The sequence below is a fragment of the Rhinatrema bivittatum genome, chromosome 14, assembly GCF_901001135.1.
Source record: "Rhinatrema bivittatum chromosome 14, aRhiBiv1.1, whole genome shotgun sequence".
NCBI classification, from domain to species: domain Eukaryota; kingdom Metazoa; phylum Chordata; class Amphibia; order Gymnophiona; family Rhinatrematidae; genus Rhinatrema; species Rhinatrema bivittatum.
The window spans coordinates 35278672-35298510 of NC_042628.1; the positions used below are offsets into that span (position 1 = coordinate 35278672).

General features: G+C 46.0%; 1 protein-coding gene across 5 annotated transcripts in view; it reads left to right on the forward strand.

The window, feature by feature from the left end:
* The window catches only part of CFAP70 (cilia and flagella associated protein 70), a 351702-nt gene that overhangs the window by 266834 nt on the left and 65029 nt on the right, over positions 1–19839 (forward strand). For all 5 annotated transcript variants that reach the window (XM_029576140.1, XM_029576137.1, XM_029576141.1 and 2 more), the window contains 2 exons: positions 10114–10229; positions 18821–18988. In XM_029576140.1, coding sequence (XP_029432000.1) covers positions 10114–10229; positions 18821–18988 — 284 coding nt within the window. The remainder of the gene's footprint in view (positions 1–10113; positions 10230–18820; positions 18989–19839) is intronic.

Below are 19839 nucleotides of genomic sequence, written 5' to 3' on the forward strand. Positions count from 1 at the left end.
GTGGTTGGTAGTGGTTGGCTCCCACAGAGTGATTGTAGTGTAAGGAATGACCACTAGGAGAAAATGGTGAATCCCTGGGCTGATGGCAGGTGACAGCGCCCCCAGGAGGAAATCCTGAGAGGAACCACCGGCTAGGCTAGAATATGAGATAAACACAAATAGTTCTTTATTAGGTTGGAAGCTGGACCACCAGTGGTGGCAGTAGTGATGTGTTCGGCAGGGCTGAAGTCCTTCTGATACTGGAATATAATCTCTGGGTCACTCAGCTGTAGAGAGAAACTAGAAGTAGTGAGTAGACAGGGTATACTGGAAACAAGATGGTACACTCACAATAGTAGATGTCTGCAATGGTCTCTATGCCACAGAGAGTCTTCAGTATATTCAGGGACAGGAGCCGTAGGCGAGCACTGGTTCCTATAAACAGTCTGTAATAAGAACACAATAGCTGTATATGAAATGGCTTCTAGAGTAGAAGAGAGTCTGTAAAGGATTCTAGGAACATTGGGCCCTTGTGGAGCAAGTACCGGTTCCTATCTGCACTCTTGCCAATATAACTCTCGATCCAAGCTTACCCAGAATAGAAAGCTATCATTCCGTGCCAAAGTAGACCACTTTACCTCTACTCCTTTCCTCATATTGAGGAACTATGTTTTGTTATTCTCCCTCTCCCCATCTTGAGGAACCACGTTTTGTTATCCTGTCTTTTCTCAGCTACCTTTCATTACCCCCTCTCCCAGTTTGACATCCCTGTTAAAATGTAATTTCCAAGCTTAACCTGTTTATTGTAAACCGACATGATGTCCACAACTAATGCCGGTATATAAAAATGTTTAAATAAATAAATAAATAAATAAATCTCTGTACCTGCGATAATGTCTTGGATGGAAGGGAGTCTTCAGAGCTATAGGAATGTAGGCCCTCGTGGAGCGAGTACCGATTCCTATCTACAATAGAACTCACTGTGTTCACGTCTGCGATTTCTTCCAGGCAAATGAGGAGTCTTCTGAGTATACAGGGACGTAGGCCCTCAAGGAGCACGTACCGGATCCCGTCTTGGCAATCTGAAATCAAGAAGAGAGAGCGGAGCCCCCGTGGAGCGGATACTCCTGGTAAGTTTGAAAAGGCCGAGCAGTGGAGAAGGATTCCCCTTGCTCACTCGGATCGTTGTTGCAAGTATTGTGGACTGCCGAAACAAGTCCTGTTGGAGTTCCTTGCTAACTCGTTAGAGGTTAACAAACAAAGACCTTTTAAAGTGAAAATGGATGATGTCACTACTGGGGGACGCCCCCGAGGTTCTCGCCCTTGCTGGTACAAAGTCTGGAGCACACGCGCGCGCCCTTACGTCATCAGGAACATGGCGGATCCGTAGCGTCAAGCTAGCCCGGGGACACCAGGACCAAGAGGCAGGGAGAAGCCATGGCTGCATCTGTCCGTCAGAGCCGAAGGGAGTCACCACAAAGGTAGAGAGGGTGGAGTGAGGACGAGAATAGGCACGAATGCAACACTTATGTGAGAGTGTGGAGAGTTTTTGAGCATTGGTGTACTGAGAAGCAGTGTGTTCCTGGTAAGACTTCAGTGTCTCAGATCCTCGATTTTCTGCTGGAAGATCTGTCCAGAGGTTTAGCTCTCAATTCTTTGAAGGTGCATATGGCAGCTCTTTCATGTTACAGGGGTCATGTATTGAGTAGATCCTTGCCTTTGCATCCTAATGTATCATGTTTCATGAGAGGTGTAAAGTATAATAAGCCCCCCCCGCTTCGGTCTCTTGTACCTTCTTCAGATCTGAATTTAGCTTTGTCCTTTTTGATGGGTACTTAGTTTGAATCTTTTTGAAGCTACTTACTTTGAAAATTGTCTTTCTTGTTTCCATTTATTTATTTGCTCTGCTCATAGAGTTTTGGAGTTGTAGGCGCTTTCTTGTAGGAAGTTGTTTTTGATGATTACTAAGGAGATAGGATCCTTATAATCCCTTCTGTTTTGCCAAAGGTGGTTTCGGCCTTCCATGTGGATCATTGTTTGCCCACTTTCAGTAATTGTTCCAATGCAGTGGAATATAAGTTGCTTCATATGCCTTAGATATTTAATGAATTCTTTTGAGTTAACCTAGTAACATAGAAATAGCAGCAGATAAAGACCAATGGGCCATCCAGTATTCCCAGCAAGTTATTTATGGTTATATCTGCCGCTCCATGCATGTTACCCCCATGCCTTCCATTAAGGATAGTAACTGCTGTTCCGTGCACGTTACCCATCACCCTGTTCTTCATTTCCAACCTCTAATCTCTAGGGATCCACACTGTTTATCTTGTGCCCTTTTGAATTCATTTACTGTTTTCATCCTCACCATCTCTTCCAGAAAGGCATTCGAGACGTTCACCACGCTCTCCATGAAGAAATATTTCCTGATGTTGGTTCAGAATCGTCCCCTCCCTGGACTTTCATATCATGACACCTAGTTGTAAAATTTCCTTTCCAACGGAAAAGGTTTAAGTTCAGGTATCTGAAGATCTGTATCATATCTTCCCTGCACCTCCTCTCTTCCAGGGAATGCATATTTAGATCTTCAGCTTCTCATAAGACCCCACACCATTTTGGTCACCCTTCTCTGGACCACCTCCATCCTGTCTCTATTTTTTTGAGATTTGGTCTTCAGAACTGAACACAGTATCAGTTCATGAGCAATGACCACAATCATCTGAGTTATTTTAAGGTCATTAAGGCTTTCAGGAAGTCTGATCATCTGTTTGTCTTATGTTCTGGAGTGTGGAAAGGTAAAGCAGCTACTAAAGCCACAGTAGCTCACTGGATTAAGGAAGTCATCACAGCAGCTTTCATGGATTCTGAATTTTCTCTCCCTAGGTGGGTGAGGGCTCATTCCACTTCATGAGCGGAATGCGATTGGCATTTCTGTCAGATATTTATAAGGTGGCAACCTGGTCTTCTTTGCATTCCTTTTCCAAGCATTATTTATTTTATTTATTTATTTTTAATTTTTATATACCGAAATTCCTGTATAAGATACAAACCTGTCACCCATCTGATACCATACCCACAAAAAGCCTCCTTTCCATCCCAAACTCCATCGCCAAACCAATTGCCGACATCATTAATTCATCCATCTCATCAGGATGCGTCCCCGACTCACTCAAACAAGCAATTGTCAAACCCCTACTCAAGAAACCCTCTCTAGACCCCAAAAATCCTTCTAACTTCCGTCCAATCTCTAACCTTCCTCTCATCTCCAAAGTCATGGAAAAAATTGTCAACGTACAACTCACAGAGCACCTAGAAAACCACAAAATACTGCACCCCACCCAATTTGGTTTCCGCAAACATTTCAACACGGAAACCCTCCTCCTCACCCTCTCAGATCACATCCTCAGAGGCATGGACCAAGGTAGAAGCTACCTCCTTGCCCTACTAGACATCTCCGCGGCCTTCGACACCATTGATCACAACAAACTTCTCACCCGACTGTCCGAAATTGGCATCTCAGGCACCGCCCTCCTATGGTTCAAATCCTACCTATCCAACAGGAAATTCTCCGTCAAAATTGGATGCGCTGAATCAGCACCCTACCCCCTGTCCCAAGGCGTCCCGCAAGGTTCCTCCCTCTCCTCCACCTTATTCAACATCTACCTCACCCCCCTATGTCACCTACTCACTGACCTCGGCCTCAAATTCTACCTCTACGCCGATGATGTGCAAATCATCATCCCTATTCAGAATTCCCTATCCAACACCCTAGCACACTGGAAATCTTGCCTCTCCTCCATAAATGACTTCCTCACACATATCCACCTCGCCCTCAACACCTCTAAAACTGAACTACTCCTCATATCCCCACACCAACCCCCCAAACCCCTAATCTCCAACGACCCTGCCTTTAAAGTCACGTCATCGCAAACACACGTAAGAGACCTTGGGGTTACCCTGGACCAGCAACTAAACCTAAAAAACATATTAACTCCATCCTCAAAGAGGGATTTTTCAAGCTAAATATTCTAAAAAAGCTGAAACCCCTCCTCCACAACCAAGACTTCCGGACTGTCATTCAGGCCACCCTCTCTTCAAAACTTGACTACTGCAATGCCCTCCTCCTTGGACTCCCCTCCTCCTCCATCAAACCCCTACAAATGCTCCAGAATTCCATTGCTAGAGTCATCACTAACACCAAGAAATTTGAACATATCACCCCCATACTCAAAGACCTTCATTGGCTCCCCATCACATCCCGTACCCTCTTCAAAACCCTGTCCATTATCCACAAATCCCTTTACTCCCATAACTCTGACTGGCTTGATGACCCGCTCATCTTTACACGCTCTGACCGGCCCACCAGAACTGTCAATAAAGGTACCCTTACCATACCTTCCCTTAAAAAAGCCCACCTCTCTTCTACAAGGGATAGAGCAATCTCCATCGCAGGCCCCAGGCACTGGAACTCCCTTCCGACCCCCCTTAGACTCGAATCATGCTACGCAAAATTTAGAAAGAAACTAAAGACCTGGCTCTTCCGAATAGCCTACCTCGAATAGACCTCTCTTTCCCGCTCCACCCTGCCCCCTCTGTCCTCTTGACTAACACAATTGATCCACAGCCCTGTATATAATGTATTTATAATGTATTTATAGTTATACTCCATACTGTACATAGTTCATCACAGTTTACTGTCCGCTTCCTTGCCTTTATCTCCTCTGCAGCCTATGCTATGCCCCCTCCCAATACCCCTGTTCATTGTATTTCCTTTCCTCCTTTTTAGTTCCAATGTAAACCGGCATGATGTTTGCATACTAATGCCGGTATATAAAAACCTTAAATAAATAAATAAATAAATAAATAAATCCGGTTTACATAGAACTGCAAATTTCCCTGGTCTTACAAGTCTGACCAGGGTTTATTACATGGAACTGTAACAATGAGTCTCCTTAAACTATACAACTAACAGAAACAATGAGTCTTCGTGAACTATACAGATAACGTGTTATAACAGTGAGTCAGAATAAAACAACTTGGTAATAAATAAATATAAATTAATAATAAATAATAATTCAAAATAATAATTCAAAATTCAAAATAATCAGTGGCTTGCGAGAGTTGGCTTAACATGGAACAGATGGACAGGGTGGAAGAGGGGGAGCCGGCGAGGAAGGGGCCTGAAATGGTTAGAATGCTGGGTCACATTCTCAGGGGGGAGGGGAGAAGGGAGGAGTGGAAGGATGGTAAGGAGAGAAGGGGTAAGGAGACTTGATAATTAAGGGATCAGATCATGAAGACATGAAAATTAAGGGATCAGATCATGAAGACATACATTAAGTGAATGGGAAAGCTTGCCTAAAGAGCCATGTTTTTAGCTTTTTTTTAAACTCTGGTAGGCTGGGTTCGAGGCATAGGTCTGGGGGTAGAGCATTCCATTGGTGAGGTCCGGCAGTTGAAAGTGCTCTCTTCCTTAGCAATGTTTTTGCAGGAGGGGCAAATAGTGTGCCTTTGTAGGCGCTTCTGATGGGTCTTGATGAAGTATGCGGTCGAAATTGTGTCCTTAGTGTGATGGGAGCAGTGTTGTGTATCGCTTTATGAATGATAGTGAGAGCTTTGAATAAGATCCTATGTTTAATGGGTAGCCAGTGTAGGTTGCAGAGAATGGGGGAGATATGATCCCTTTTATTGGTGTTTGTGAGGATTCTGGCGGCGGCATTCTGTACCATCTGTAGAGGTTTGATACTATTGGTGGGGAGACCGAGTAGGATAGAGTTGCAGTAGTATTCAAGTAGTATTCAAGTAGTTGCAGTAGTATTCAAGTATTCAAGTTGTATTTATATTTAAGTTAAACTGTATTTATACTTATATTTAAGTTGTATTTATAGTTATATTTATATGTGATATGTTAAGAAAATATATGTTAAGAAACGCTGTTTAATGTAACGCCTTTATTGCGACAGTTAATGTTCTATGTAAACCGACCTGATTCGATACTTGTATTGAGAATGTCGGTATATAAAAATCCGAAATAAATAAATAGTAGAGTTTTGATAAGATGATAGATTGTAAAACTAGACGAAAGTCGTTGAAATGAAGGAGCGGTTTCAACTTTCTGAGGACTTGTAATTTGAAAAAGCAGTCTTTAGTGGTGGTGTTTATGAATTTTTTTAAGTTTAGTTGGTTATCCAGCCAAGTTCCTAGATCCCTGACGTCATTGGCGAAATCAGTGTTTAAGGTAGATGATTGTGAGGAGCTTGATGAGTTGATACGTGAGTCGTGTGAAATAAGTAGCATCTCCGTTTTGTTGGCATTTAGAACCAGGTTAAGGCTGGAAAGTAGTTGTTTAATTGGTTGTAAGCAGTCCTTCCAGAATGTGATGGTTTTTTTTTTTTTTTTTTTAATTCTTTATTTTCCAATTTTGAAAATTTTACCAAGAACATTACATTCTTATACAGAAAATTCAATGTCACAACCAATATCCTTTAATACAGGTATATAAATCATATATCATATTATAAGACATCTAAATTATAAGAAAAATGTTTAAAGCAATTAGGGGCAGATCTGAGCAAACAAATTAAGTAAACTACAATCACAAAAATATAGATAAACTCACTGAGTATAGCATCTATTACATTTGTTCACACCTAAACTGAAGAGACTCTGTGATTGGGATGAGAATCTGTATGTCATCCGCATAAAGGTAGTGGGTGAGATTAAGCTTTGAGAGAAGTTGGCAGAGGGGGAGGAGGTATATGTTGAAGAGGGTGGGTGAGAGTGAGGAGCCTTGAGGTACACCTTGGTCTGACAGGACAGGATGGGATTCTTTGTTGTTTATTCTGACTTTGTATGACCTGTTGCACAAGAAGGACTTAAACCAGTTGAGTGCCGTACCTTTGATGCCTATGTTTGCTAGTTGGTCTATGAGGAGTGTATGATTTACCGTATCAAAAGCTGAGGATAGATCTAGAAGCACCAGAAGGTATGATTGTTTTTCTCCAGGTTCAAGATGATGGTGTCCGTGAGGGAAAGCAGAAGGGATTCTGTGTTTAGAGATTTCCGAAATCCGTACTGAGCGGGGGAGAGAATGTTGTGTTCCTCTAGGTATTCTGACAATTGCTTGTTGACTGCTTTTTCCATCAGTTTGGCAATCAAGGGAAGGTTTGCGATGGGCCGGAAATTGGCTGGGTCGGTAGGTGAGGCGTTTGGTTTTTTCAGTAGCGGTTTGAGAATTGCTAGTTTTAGCTGATTTGGTACTGTGCCTTGAGCTAAAGAGGTATTGATGATATCCGCAATGGGTTGTGCGATGGTGTTTGGGATGGCGGTGAGCAGGTTTGTGGGTAGTGGATCCGACGGATGAGAGGATGGTTTGATTTTCTTGAGGGTGTTTTCGATCTCCTGGGCAGATGTAGGTTCGAAGGCCTCTAAGCTGAAATTCTGAAGGGGCTGGGATGTGTTGAGGTAGGTTGGTGGGGGATTTTGGTTTGTAAGGGAGCGGGTTAGGTTGGAAATTTTTGTCTTGAAGTAGTTGGCAAGTTCGTTGGCTTTGTTAAGAGCTTAGTGATCTGGAATGGATGAGGAAGCTGGTTTTGTGAGTGAGTGAAACGTAGGAGAAAAGCGCTTTGAGTCAAAGATGAAATTGTGGATTCTTCTTGCATAGAAATCTTTTTGGTTTTATGGATGGCGTTTCTGTAGGTATTGAGGGTGGCTTTGTAGGCAGCGTGGGATGCAGAAGAGGGTTTTTTTCTCCAGCTTTGTTCTTTATTTCGTAGTTTATGTTTTAGGGATTTAAGTTCAGGGGTGAACCAAGGTTTTCTGTTGTCCAGTGAAGGTTGTATTACTTTAGTGGTGGTTGGGCAGAGTTGATCCGCGATTTTGTTGGTGAGTTCAATCCATGAGGAGGTGGCTGTGTTGGCGTCAGTGAGGTCTAGTTGGTTGAGTTCTTTGGAGCACCGTTCGCTGAGTTGGTCCAGTGGGCATGGTTTCCTGAAATGAATGGTGAAATGAATTATCTCCTGGATGTGGTGAACAGGAAAAAGAGGTGTTAAGAGCTGGTTTGGCAGTGTCCCGCCCTAATATAGAGTAGCTTGGGTACATCCAATTCATCTGGACTAATGTGACTGGATGAAGACGAAGGTGAAATTTGTTCTTATCTAATAATTTCCTTTTGATTAGTCCAGTCAAACCAGTCCAGGACCCTCCCTGTTCTGCCAAATATTCACATTTTCTGCAATTTAATTTTCATTCTGCTATGATGCTGAAGAACTGTATGACTTGTGCTGTTTCTAAGCAGGTAAGTACTTCTCTTTTACGTTATTTGTGCATTACTGTGTCTTCAGCACCCTTATTCTTCTAGAAGTCCATTGTTTAAAAAAAAAAAAAAAAAAAAAAAGTATATGAGATTTTGCATTCTCAGTTTATGTAAATAGTTTAATTAAAATTGTCCACAGTTAGCTTGTTACAGACAATACTGGCAAGCTGGTGTCAGCCTATAAGGCCTATAGGCAGCAGAGAGAATTTTTTTCTCCGAGCGGCACTGGTAGCCTGACAAGTACCTGAAATCTTTAAAGGGACATTTCTCTTCACCACGGATGCCAACAAGTCATTTAGAGCACTGCGATTCTTACAAGCTATTGAACTCGCAATTTCCAGGAAGTTTAAGCACATGCCACATTTAAAGCTTCCCAGCGATAGCGGTTTGCATCGCTACAGAAACATTATATTCACTGGACATCCCATTTCAAGCTGGGTCCTTGATGAAGGGGTACCTTCACCCCGAAACCACGCGTTGTCGGACAGCAAGAATTTACCTTCCAAGTGGACTTTAAGATAAGTACTTTAAGTACTAAATTGAATCATCACTTTCCTGGACTGAAACTGCATATTATACAGCACAATATTTGGTCACCTAATGATTTATAAAGCTCTGAAAAACTAATAGAGCTTACCAGCACGACAACCCTTGCATGGTATTGTATGAAGGTTGACCAACTAATTAATAGAGAAATTCTAGTTAGCAAGTGTTATATATTCTAGATTGATTTTTTCTTGCTTCTATTTTTCTGGGTCTTAAGTTTTGAGCCTATAAGGAGTGACATCAGTAAGCCTGTCTCCATCTGCTGGTCGGAGGTTCATCTGGACAGGTCTGACTGAACTAAAGGAAAATAAATTATCAAATAAGAACTACTTGCACCTTTATGAATAATTTCTCAAACATTTAATATCCTTTTCTTGAAAACTTTTACTGTAGAATATAATGCCAAACATTTCATGCAAACAGTGAAAATCTGAAAAGTTTTTGTAAAAAGGCAAAACACAGATTAATGTCTAAGAGAAAGGGATAACTCAGAATTATGGCATTCTTGTGAATTCTCACATAAAATATTGCAAAATCAGTTGATCCTTTATAAAATGCCTTTTTGACATTGGGACAAAAGGCAGGATTCTTTTCAACTGGTTATGGGATAAACAGATGTCCAAAGATGGTGATATACATAAACTTTGAATGTTGTCAGTAGAGAAGTGTGCACTTTTGGAACCTCCTGTAAAATATCCTTGGATCATTCTTATGTTTGTGCCATAAAAGGTATTACAGCCTGTAAAAATTCAACTTTTTAAGACTAGTACAGCTACCATATTTCTTCTCTACAGCACAAAAAACAAAGGGGGCATTTCTTGAATCTAATTTACAAGAGCAAGCATTGCCATTTTCCATTTACACTGCTTTGGATTTTAGTTTTAGCCCACTGCCCCTATGGAAATCTAGCCCAGCTTTTCCTAGAAACATGAATTCAAGAGTCCACCTTGAGTATGATTGAATGGATGGTATAAACATTCAATAAATAAATAAATGGGGCAAAACTAGGACTAGTTGAACTTAACTAGATAGCATGTAATCAGTTGATAACTGAACTTGAGTTGTTGTGTATACTCATACACACTACTTTGTGTGCTTGCTTGGATAGTTTTGTATTAGCTTTAGCAGTGGACATTTTCTGCCCATAAATATCTATTTTTTGCAGCAGTCTCATAATTGGTATGGTGACTTCTCTGTTAGTAGTTTGCTGATGCATAGTATTTCAATAATAGTCAGTGTCATTGCTGACCTATTAGCCACTTATTCACTCCCTGCAGTTTGTTGATGTGCGGTATTGTGGCAGTCTTGATGGAGCGTTATTATGAAGCTGAAATCTTCTTTGAAAATGCCACCTGCATGGAGCCAACCAGCATCCTAGCATGGACTCTCCTAGGTACATTATTATTTTGTATGTATATGTTTACTCCCCTTTTCCATCTCAGGTCACTCCATTTCCTTCTCCCCTCCCTCTGTACCCAGGGGAGATTTAACTTTCTGGCCTTCTTTAGGCATTTGGACAGCTGGTTGACACCCCCCAAAGTTGTAATGAAGTGCCAGCCAGCTGGCCTCATGCAGAGACTCAGCTGCTGGAATTTACTTCTGATGGCAGGGCACATCATAGGCAGTTGCAGTGCTTACTCTGCCCATTGGGAAGTTTACCTCTGTCTGTACTGTGTGTTGGGAAGCTTGGCATGTAGAAACTTGTAAAGGTCCTTGAAATATTATTCCCTGTACATACCCGGATCAGTCCAGACTCCTGGGTTTTAACCCCCCCCAGCAGATGGAGACAGAGAAGTTTTCAAAACAAAACTCCGCCTTATGTAGGATGGTGCCACCTACAGTCCGGCAGTATTTCTCTGTCTCCAGCAGATGGTGGAGGTGCAAGGCCTACAGTCTGTGCTGATTGCTTAGTGGAGTTAGAGTAGTGAGTTCTGTAAGTTTTAGAGAGTTTTCGGTCGGTAAAACCTTTTTACTTTGATTTAAAAAAAAAAAAAAAAAGGAGCAGTTTCTGTCCTGAGCCTCCCAGGGGGTTTGTAAGGTCCTGAGGGGAACATCCCCCGCTGGTTGTTGAGGCAGCTGCATTACAAGGTCGAGGGCCCTCTTGTTCCAAGCTAGCAGCTCTGGGTGCGACACCGGGAAGCCCGGTTCACTTCACCCTGCTGGATCAGGATCGTGGACCACTGCCGGGCAAGTCTTTAAAAAAAAAAAAGTTTTGATTTTCTTTCATTTTCTGTCAGTGTTACCGGCGCTGCGGCTCTTTTCCCTCCCTGACTCAGAGCTTGGGTGGACCACACTTATTTTTCTATTTTTTTACAGAATTGAATTTTAGCTTTCTCAGGCCCGCTGCCCGATGCTGTGCTCGTCTGCAGTGCGTCTGGCCTGCGTGCGTCTTTCTCGGGAGGAGCTGTGCTCGGCACGTCTTCCCGGGGGGAGGGATCCTCCGGGGCCGCGAAAATGGTTAAAGGCAAGGCTGCCCGAGCTCCTTCATTGTCAGCTGCACCGAGATCAGCTGAGGCAGATCCGTTCTCGCAGAGGCTATTTTGGAGTCTTTTAGATCAGTGACTCGTGCAGCTATGGGGGAGAGATCTCCCGTCTCGTCTCTCTCCTCAGCCAGGGTTTCCTGGAGGGAGTGAACCTTTACAGCCTCTCTCACCTGCAACAGAGGATAGCCCCGAGGGGGCTTCTGACTCCTCCTCCTCTTCCTCCTTCTCCTTGAAGTTTATTTTATTTCTCCATAAGGCTTTTAAAGCCAGGAGGGAAGGGAAGCTGCAGGCTGGGGGTAAAAGTTCCTCTAGTGATCTTAAGTCTTTCTTGAAAGCGGTCTAAGTCTAAGGGAGTCTCTGGGTCCTCCAAAACTAAGCATCCTTTGCGTACAGGGGCTCATCAGATTGATACTGATTCCACGGGTTAGGATACGGACCCAGGGGACCAGGACCCGCAGGGCAAGCCTCTGATGGGGGTGGATACAGACCCTGATCAACATTCACAGGATCCAGCATGAGGCTCTCACATTGTGGAAAGAGACGACCTTAAGGTGGTCCGTCTGTTTAGGAGGGAGGAGTTGGCTCCACTTATCCCTGCCATACTCGGAGAGCTAGGCATGGATGGGCCGCCAGAGGAGTCCAGGCTAGGGGCCATTGACCCAGTGTTGTTGGGTCTGAGGGGCCCAGCTACTTCCTTTCCTTTTCATTTTTCTGCCATGGACTTGCTATATAGAGAATGGGATACCCCAGATCTGGGATTGAAAGTTAGCAAGGCTATGGATAAGCTATATCCTCTACCGGAGGAAGCAATTGACATACTGCGGGTGCCCAAGGTGGACGTGGCGGTGTCCGCAGTCACCAAAAAGACCACAATCCCGGTTACGGGTGCGACAGCCCTGAAGGACCTGCAGGATAGACAGTTGGAGCTGCAGCTCAAGAAAATGTTTGAAGTCTCGGCACTAGGAGTGTGGGCAGCTATGTGCAGCAATTTTGCCTTGCAAGCAGGCCTTCGCTGGGTTCAGCAGTTACAAGCTAATGCTGGTCTTTCCGATGCGGAAGCACAGCAAGCAGGGCGTCTGGAAGCTTCGATCACTTATAGTACGGATGCACTCTATGATCTGTTACTGACTTAGGCCAGATCCATGTTATCGGCAGTCTCGGCTTGACAGCACCTGTGGTTAAGAAACTGGTCTGCAGATATTTCTTCCAAGGCTCAGCTGGGGTCGTTGCCTTTCAAGGGTACATTGCTTTTTGGCAAGGAACTCGAGGATATGATTCAATCCCTGGGGGAGAACAAGGTTCACCAACTTCCAGAGGATAGGCTCCTTTTCTTCATGGTCTCTATTCAGAGGGAATCAGAGATTTCGTCCATCCAGAGCTCTAGCTTCTTCCTTTCGGCAAGCATCCAGTCGCCAACAATCCTGGTCTCAGCCCTTTCGTGACTGATGCTTTGGCAGAACCAGGGCTACCCAGTCCGCATCTGGGGCCAAGTCTTCCCAATGAAGAGATGGCCAACCCATTCCTCTGTTCCAGCTGTCGGGGCAGATTGTCCCTGTTTTTCGAGGAATGGGTCAAGGTGTCGTCGGACCAATGGCTCCTTACTGTGATAAATCAAGGCTACACTTTAGATTTTGCACACCGCCTTCCGGAGCAGTTTCTGGTCTCCCCATGCGGTTACGAAGAGAAACGACAGGCAGTAAAAGATACCTTGCAATGCCTTCTGCAACTCGGCACCATCACCCCAGATCCTGAGGCGGAGCAGTGAAAAGGGCGTTATTATATTTACTTCGTAGTCCCCAAAAAGATGGGTCCTTCCGACCCATTCTGGATTTGAAGCATGTAAACCGCTGCCTCAGGGTGCCACGTTTTCACATGGAGACGTTATAGTCAGTCATTGCCTTGGTAAGACAAGGAGAGTTTCTGGCGTCACTGGACCTAACGGAAGCGTATCTTCACATAGGCATTTGGGCCGACCACCAGAGGTTTCTGAGGTTCTTGGTGATGGGTCGCCATTTTCAGTTTCGAGCTTTGCCCTTTGGTCTTGCCACTGCACCCAGGACGTTTACCAAGGTAATGGTTGTGGTGGCGGCTCATCTGCGCAGAGAGGGGTTCCTGGTGCATCCATACCTGGATGACTGGCTAATTTGGGCAAAGTCGGAGTCGCTTGGCCATTTGGCAATTCGCAAAGTGCTTCAACTCCTGCGATCACTGGGTTGGGTGATCAACTTAGCCAAGAGCCGACTGGTGCCCACCCAGTCTTTGGAGTTTTTAGGAGCTCTATTCGACACTCAACAGGGGAGAGTGTTCCTTACCTCAGACCGAATTGTCAAACCACAAGGACAAGTGCGGGACTTATTGGCCAACCAACTCCCCAGTGTGCGGGATTATTTGCGGGTTCTTGGCTCCATGAATTCCACCCTGGAGCTGGTGCCCTGGGCCTTTGCTCATATGCGTCCTTTACAGTCAGTGTTGCTTTTGCGTTGGAATCCAGCCTCCGAATAGTTTCATTTACCTCTCCCTCTTACGGACATGGCGCGCTCCAGCCTTGATTGGTGGCTTATCTTGGACAACTTATCCCAAGGAGTTCCCCTGGAGGTGCCCGTATGGACAGTGGTGACCACGGACGGCAGCCTCTCCGGTTGGTGAGCGGTTTGCCTGAGGAAGTCGGTGCAGGGACAGTGGTTGATCAATTGTCTGGAAACCAGGGCAGTGTGGTTAGCGTTGCAAGCGTTCCACCCTCTCCTCCAGGGGAAGTCAGGCAGAATTCTTTCCGACAATGTGACCATGGTGGCTTATATCAATCACCAAGGGGGAACCAAGAGCTAGCCAGTGGCCAAGGAAGCCCGGCAGCTGATCAGCTGGGCGGAGAAGCATTTAGTAAGTATTGCAGCGTCTCCCATAAAAGAAGTTGACAACGTTTAGGCAAACTTTCTCAGTCTGCACCCCCTCGATCCCGGGGAATGGGAGCTCGCAGACGAAGCTTTCCAGCTCATATGCGACACTTGGGGCGTACCCCGCCTGGATCTCATGGCAAAGTTTCAGAAGGCCAAGGCTCCACGCTTCTTCGGTCGCCACAGAGAAACAGGAGCAGAAGGGGTAGATGCCCTGGTGCTGCCCTGGCTGACTGACGTGCTGCTGTACGTTTTCCTTCCTTGGCCGCGGATAGGCAAAGTGCTCAGGAGAGAGGAGATACCCCGAGCAGAAGTCATCCTTGTAGCTCCAGAGTGGCTGAGACGGCCTTGGTCCGTCTAGCAGTGGTGGGTCCCCTGCAGTTGCCACTGCTTCCGGACCTTCTCCATCAAGGGTCCATGCGTTTGGAAGAGGTCGATCGCTTTTGTCTAGCGGTATGGCTTTTGAGAGCAAAGGATATTAGAATACTGTGGTGGCAACACTTCTCCGGTCGCACAAGACATCCATCAACCTCATGTATGTGCGCGTGTGGAGAATCTTTGAATCTTGGTGCGTGGACCGGGCAATTGTTCCTACTCGGTCTTCGGTGTCGCATATTTTAGGTTTCTTACAATCCGGATTCGCCAAGGGCTTATCGTGTAGTTCCCAGAGGGTTCAGGTGGCAGCTCTTGGTTGTTTGCGCGGTTCCATTCAAGGCGTGGTGTTGGCTGCTCACCCCGATGTGGCTCGTTTCCTAACGGGGGCAAAGAATTTACGTCCCCCGATCAGGCACCCTTGTCCTTCTTGGAATCTGAACTTGGTTCTCTCAGCTCTGTGTATGGCGCCCTTTGAGCCTCTGAAAACGACTACAATAAAGGATCTCATGTTAAAGGTGATTTTCCTTATTGCTATCACATCTGCTCGCAGGGTATCAGAGCTCTATCCTGTAGGGAGCCGTTTCTGAGAATTTCGGATTCTGGTGGGTCCTTGCGGACGGTTCCTTCCTTTCTTCCGAAGGTGGTGTCTGCTTTTCACGTGAATCAGGCAGTGGAGCTTCCGTCGTTTTGGACCGGTCAGACCCTATGTCTAAAGGCTTATGGAAGCTGAATGTTCGTCGGGCGTTGTTGCGTTATCTGGAAGTTTCTAACACGTTTCGTGTGACGGACCATCTTTTTGTACTGTGGGATAGTCCGAAACGAATAAATATGGCATCTAAAGTTACGATTTTGCGCTGGTTGAAAGGCTCGGCATATTTGCTTCGTGGTAAGCCTGTACCATTTGGTCTTCAGGTTCATTTTAACCGTTCATAGGCAGCTTCTTGGGCGGAGTGTCAAATGGTCAGCGACTTGGAAGTCTTTGCATACCTTTGCCAGACACTACAGACTGGATGTTCAGGCACCGGGTGAAGGAGGTTTTAAAGAAGCAGTGCTTAGAGCGGGCCTCTCCAGATCCCATCCCCGGTAAGAAAGCTCTGGTACATCCCAGGAGTCTGGACTGATCTGGGTACGTACAAGGAAAGGAAAATTAGTTTCTTACCTGATGATTTTCGTTCCTGTAATACCACGGATCAGTCTAGAGTCCTGCCCGGGGAACGCATGGAAGTAAGGGAGAGTCCGCTCAGTTTTTGATTGATTTATTTTCAGATCTGCAGAAATTGGATTGACCGTCCTCAAGTGGCTCTACAGGTTCAGTTCTTAGGAGGGTTAAGTGAACCGGTTATTTCTTTTTCTTGTTAAAGGGTTATTGTACATAGTTATGGTGGTTTTTTGAGAGCTTTTCTGCTTTGACATTGAGTAATACTGCCGGACTGTAGGTGGCACCATCCTATATTGTTGCGTCCTCTATGCCTCACCTTTCTTCCTTCTCTCTCCTCAAGCCTTGGGAAGATGGCTGCTGCCGCATCTTCATGCTGCTCTCTTCGGCATCCCCAGAATGGCAACGGCGAGAGTGTTCGCCATGTTTCTCCTGAGGGCCTCCTAGGGTGCGTGCACGCATGCCACCCACATCTTTATCCATGTCATGGCGGGAACTCGGGGGCGTCCCCTCCGAGTGATGTCACGACATCCGGGTATTTAGCCTGCCCTTCATTTGCTAACAAACCGAGTTAGCAAGGATTGGAAAGGATTGGAATGCCTCCGGTCTAAGCTGCTCTGCCACTTCCTTGCTGCCGCAAGAAGCTCTCTCTCTGCCCTTCGGAGTAATTCATCGCTAACCTGGGTACCCGCTCCTCGGGGGCCCTTATGCTCTCTTACAGGTACCTATCTGGGATATTGGGTACTTGCTCTTCGAGGGCCTGCTCTTCCTACTCTGTTGCCTTACTGATCTACTTCTGCCTGCCAGGATCTTCATCAATACAGCTATCTACTTCAGTGAGTAACTAACATTCAGATCGATCCAGTAAAGTGTGGCCGCGTTTACCCCACTCCTAACTCGCGTTCTACTCACTTTCCGGCCGCGTTAGCCCTTCCTGCGATACACTATCCCCTTTAACCTACTCCTACCACGTCCTAAAATCCCCGGGCAACCCCTTCCGCACGCGGCATGTATATTGCATGCAAACGATCGAATTAGCTATTCCCTACCATCCAGTAATGCGCGCCCCGACTATCCCTTTTTTACCCTGCCGTTTTGCCGCGTGTTTAACCTGCTAACTTACCGCCTACCCCTACCCCTGCGTTAGAGGCAGGGGTAAGGGTAGGCGGCAAACTTTCCCCCAGCCCCCGCTCTCCTGCCCTGGCTGCGTCCATGGGTGCTGGTCTCCGGGGCAGCCCCAGTCCTCTCCCCTCCTCCCGAAGCAACAAAAGCAAAAAAAATCGAAAATAAAAGTTGCAAGAGAGAGAGGGGAGAGAGGACGGGCAATCCTATGCTCGGGATGGCCAGTCCCTCACCCCTCCTCCCGAGGCAAGGCGCGAAAAGCAGCCTTGCTCCGGGAGGAGGGGAGAGAGGACTGGCAGTGTGAAGCGACCAAGCGACTTACTTTTTTTTGCAGCCCTCCGGAGGAGACAGCCATCAGCAGAAACGGATCGCGGCTCCCCTCCCCTGCGTCCCGGCGAAGATGGACACCTGCACGGGGGAAAGCTGCCCCTGTGCATGCAATTGGCCGCTCAAGATGTGACGTCACATGCCATGACGCCAAACGTCGTGACGTCACGTCTTGAGCGGCCAATTGCACGCACAGGGGCCGCTTTCTCCCATGCAGGCGTCCATCTTTGCCGGGAGCAGCGATCCATTTCTGCTGATGGCCGTCTCCTCCGGAGGGCTGCAAAAAAAAGTAAGTCGCTTGGTCGCTTCACACTGCCAGTCCTCTCTCCCCTCCTCCTGGAGCAAGGCTGCTTTCGCGCCTTGCTTCGGGAGGAGGGGAGAGGGCTGACAATCACCCGCCCGCCGGCTCCCGCCTCGATGACAGCCCGCCGGATGAACGCGTGCCCGCCGGCTCCCACCGCCGCCGCCTGGATAAACGGGCGCCCGCCGGTTCCCACCGCCACCGCCTGGATAAACGCGCGCCCGCCGGCTCCCGCCGCGCCTGGATGAACGCACGCCCACCCGCCTCGATGACAGCCCGCCGGCTACCGCCTCGAACGCTCGCCCGCCGGCTCCCACCAGTAAGTTAACTTTTTTTACACTTTTGTTTTTTACACTTTTGTTTTAATTTTCGCCTGAGCCTTGCTTCGGGAGGGGGGGAACCATCCACTTCCTGGTACCTGTCATTTCAAATGTCAGTTGAAATGACATTTGAAATGACAGGTACCAGCGCACCCAGGATACTGTATAGGCGCTGTATTAAGCGCCTAAACAGTAAAATGGGTTGCGTGGGCCTAACCCTTCGCCTAACGCTTCGCAGACGCGGCTTGCATTTGCAAGCAATTTAAATAGAGTATCGAGCGGTATGTGAGCAGGACTGTGCGTGTGGGGAACGAGGGTGCGCCTGGCACTGCCGCACTCTTTCTAACGCGGCCTTGCTGTATCGACCTGACAGTCAGTCTGTCTCACCTTCAGCTTCAGTGCTTGGAGTCTGCATCCGGGACTTTCCTCTACTACCCTGCACTGCCTACCATCTACTCGAGTGTGGGACTGGTCTCCTCTGCTGAGGATCCCTGGACTACTTCTACTGGGTTACCTCACTGCTGCCGCCCTCTGGGCAGTACCACCAAGCTGTATAATAAATACAATTCTCTGTGTCTGCGTGTATAGAGTCTAGCCTAGTACTGCGGTTCCTCATGGGGCTTCTCCCCATGGGAGTGGCCATTACCGCAGTACCCAAGAATCCACTCCAACACATCAAAACCACAACATATATAAGGTGGAGTTTTGTTTTGAAAACTTCTCTGTCTCCATCTGCTAGGGGGCGGGGGGGGCCAAAACCCAGGAGTCTGGACTGATCCGTGGTACTGCAGGAACGAAAATTATCAGGTAAGAAACTAATTTTCCTTTGGTGTTAGAAAGTATGCAGAGAATATAATTTGGTAACAAGGTTATACAAATGTACAGCACCTATGCATGAAGCATTGCTGTAGAAAATGAGGACTAACTGAGACTCTGCCTCTCTGTGACCCCAAAAACCTAAGTATGACTTTTTGTGAATCCTGTTTAATTTGCTTCTTATCTGCCCCAGGATTGTTCTATGAAATTCAAGGCAATGACATCCAGATGGATATGGCCTTTCTGGAAGCTGGCAAACATCATCCGTCACGCATAGCCAAGGAGATGTATGAGGTACTAGTAACTGATATGGAAAGCCATAAAGAAGATGTAGACGATGAAGCAGAGGCTGTAGAGAAAGGTATGTAATTTGCCCCCAAAAGGGTGCTACTATTCCTAGGTGAGCTATGAAAGAAATGAAAGCTATTGGAAAGACAAGGCACTGATCTTAATTATGTGATTGTTCAATATCTGTTTGGGAAATATCTTCATTGTGCAAGAAGATCTCCCTGTACCTGCCAAAGCTGACTTATATTATAAGTACCTTCTGCAGAGTTTGGTTAAAAGGAATTTGAAGTAAAGCTGAGTATGAAATTTGATCTTCCTCATCATCTAGCCAGACCAATCCAGATGCATAAGTTATGCTCCCCAACTAGCAGATGGCGACAAAGAACAATAGGTTTGCTGACATCACCCCTTATAGGGTCCCAAACTGCACTCAGCATGCCAGTATTCTCTGTCTCCAGCAAATGGTAGGGGTCCAAAAAACAACAAGGTAGGCAATCTAGAAAAGCCGTAAGCAAACGTAAGAAAGTAGATGCCAAAGAATGTCTTTTTCAATATCTTTAATGGCTGGAGACGTATGAAAACAATAAAACTGCCCGACTCAGGCTGAGTTTCGCCACTTCCTAGTGGCTGCCTCAGGGGCTATAAACAAACATACATATATAAATGATCTAATTTGAAATCATAAATAAATAAAAACATGTATAAAAAAACATAAAACAATGGCATAAAATCAACAACACATAAAATAAATAAATGAATAAAAACAGGATCATAAACCTCACATAAAAAGTGAATGTAAAACAAGGAAGGAACAAAGGACATAACGTTAAAACATGCGAAATAAATGTGGGAGTCTATAGGCAACATCAATCTGAAACAGTGTAAAAAAGTGTGTGACAGACCTATGCATATTTTAAAAGAAAC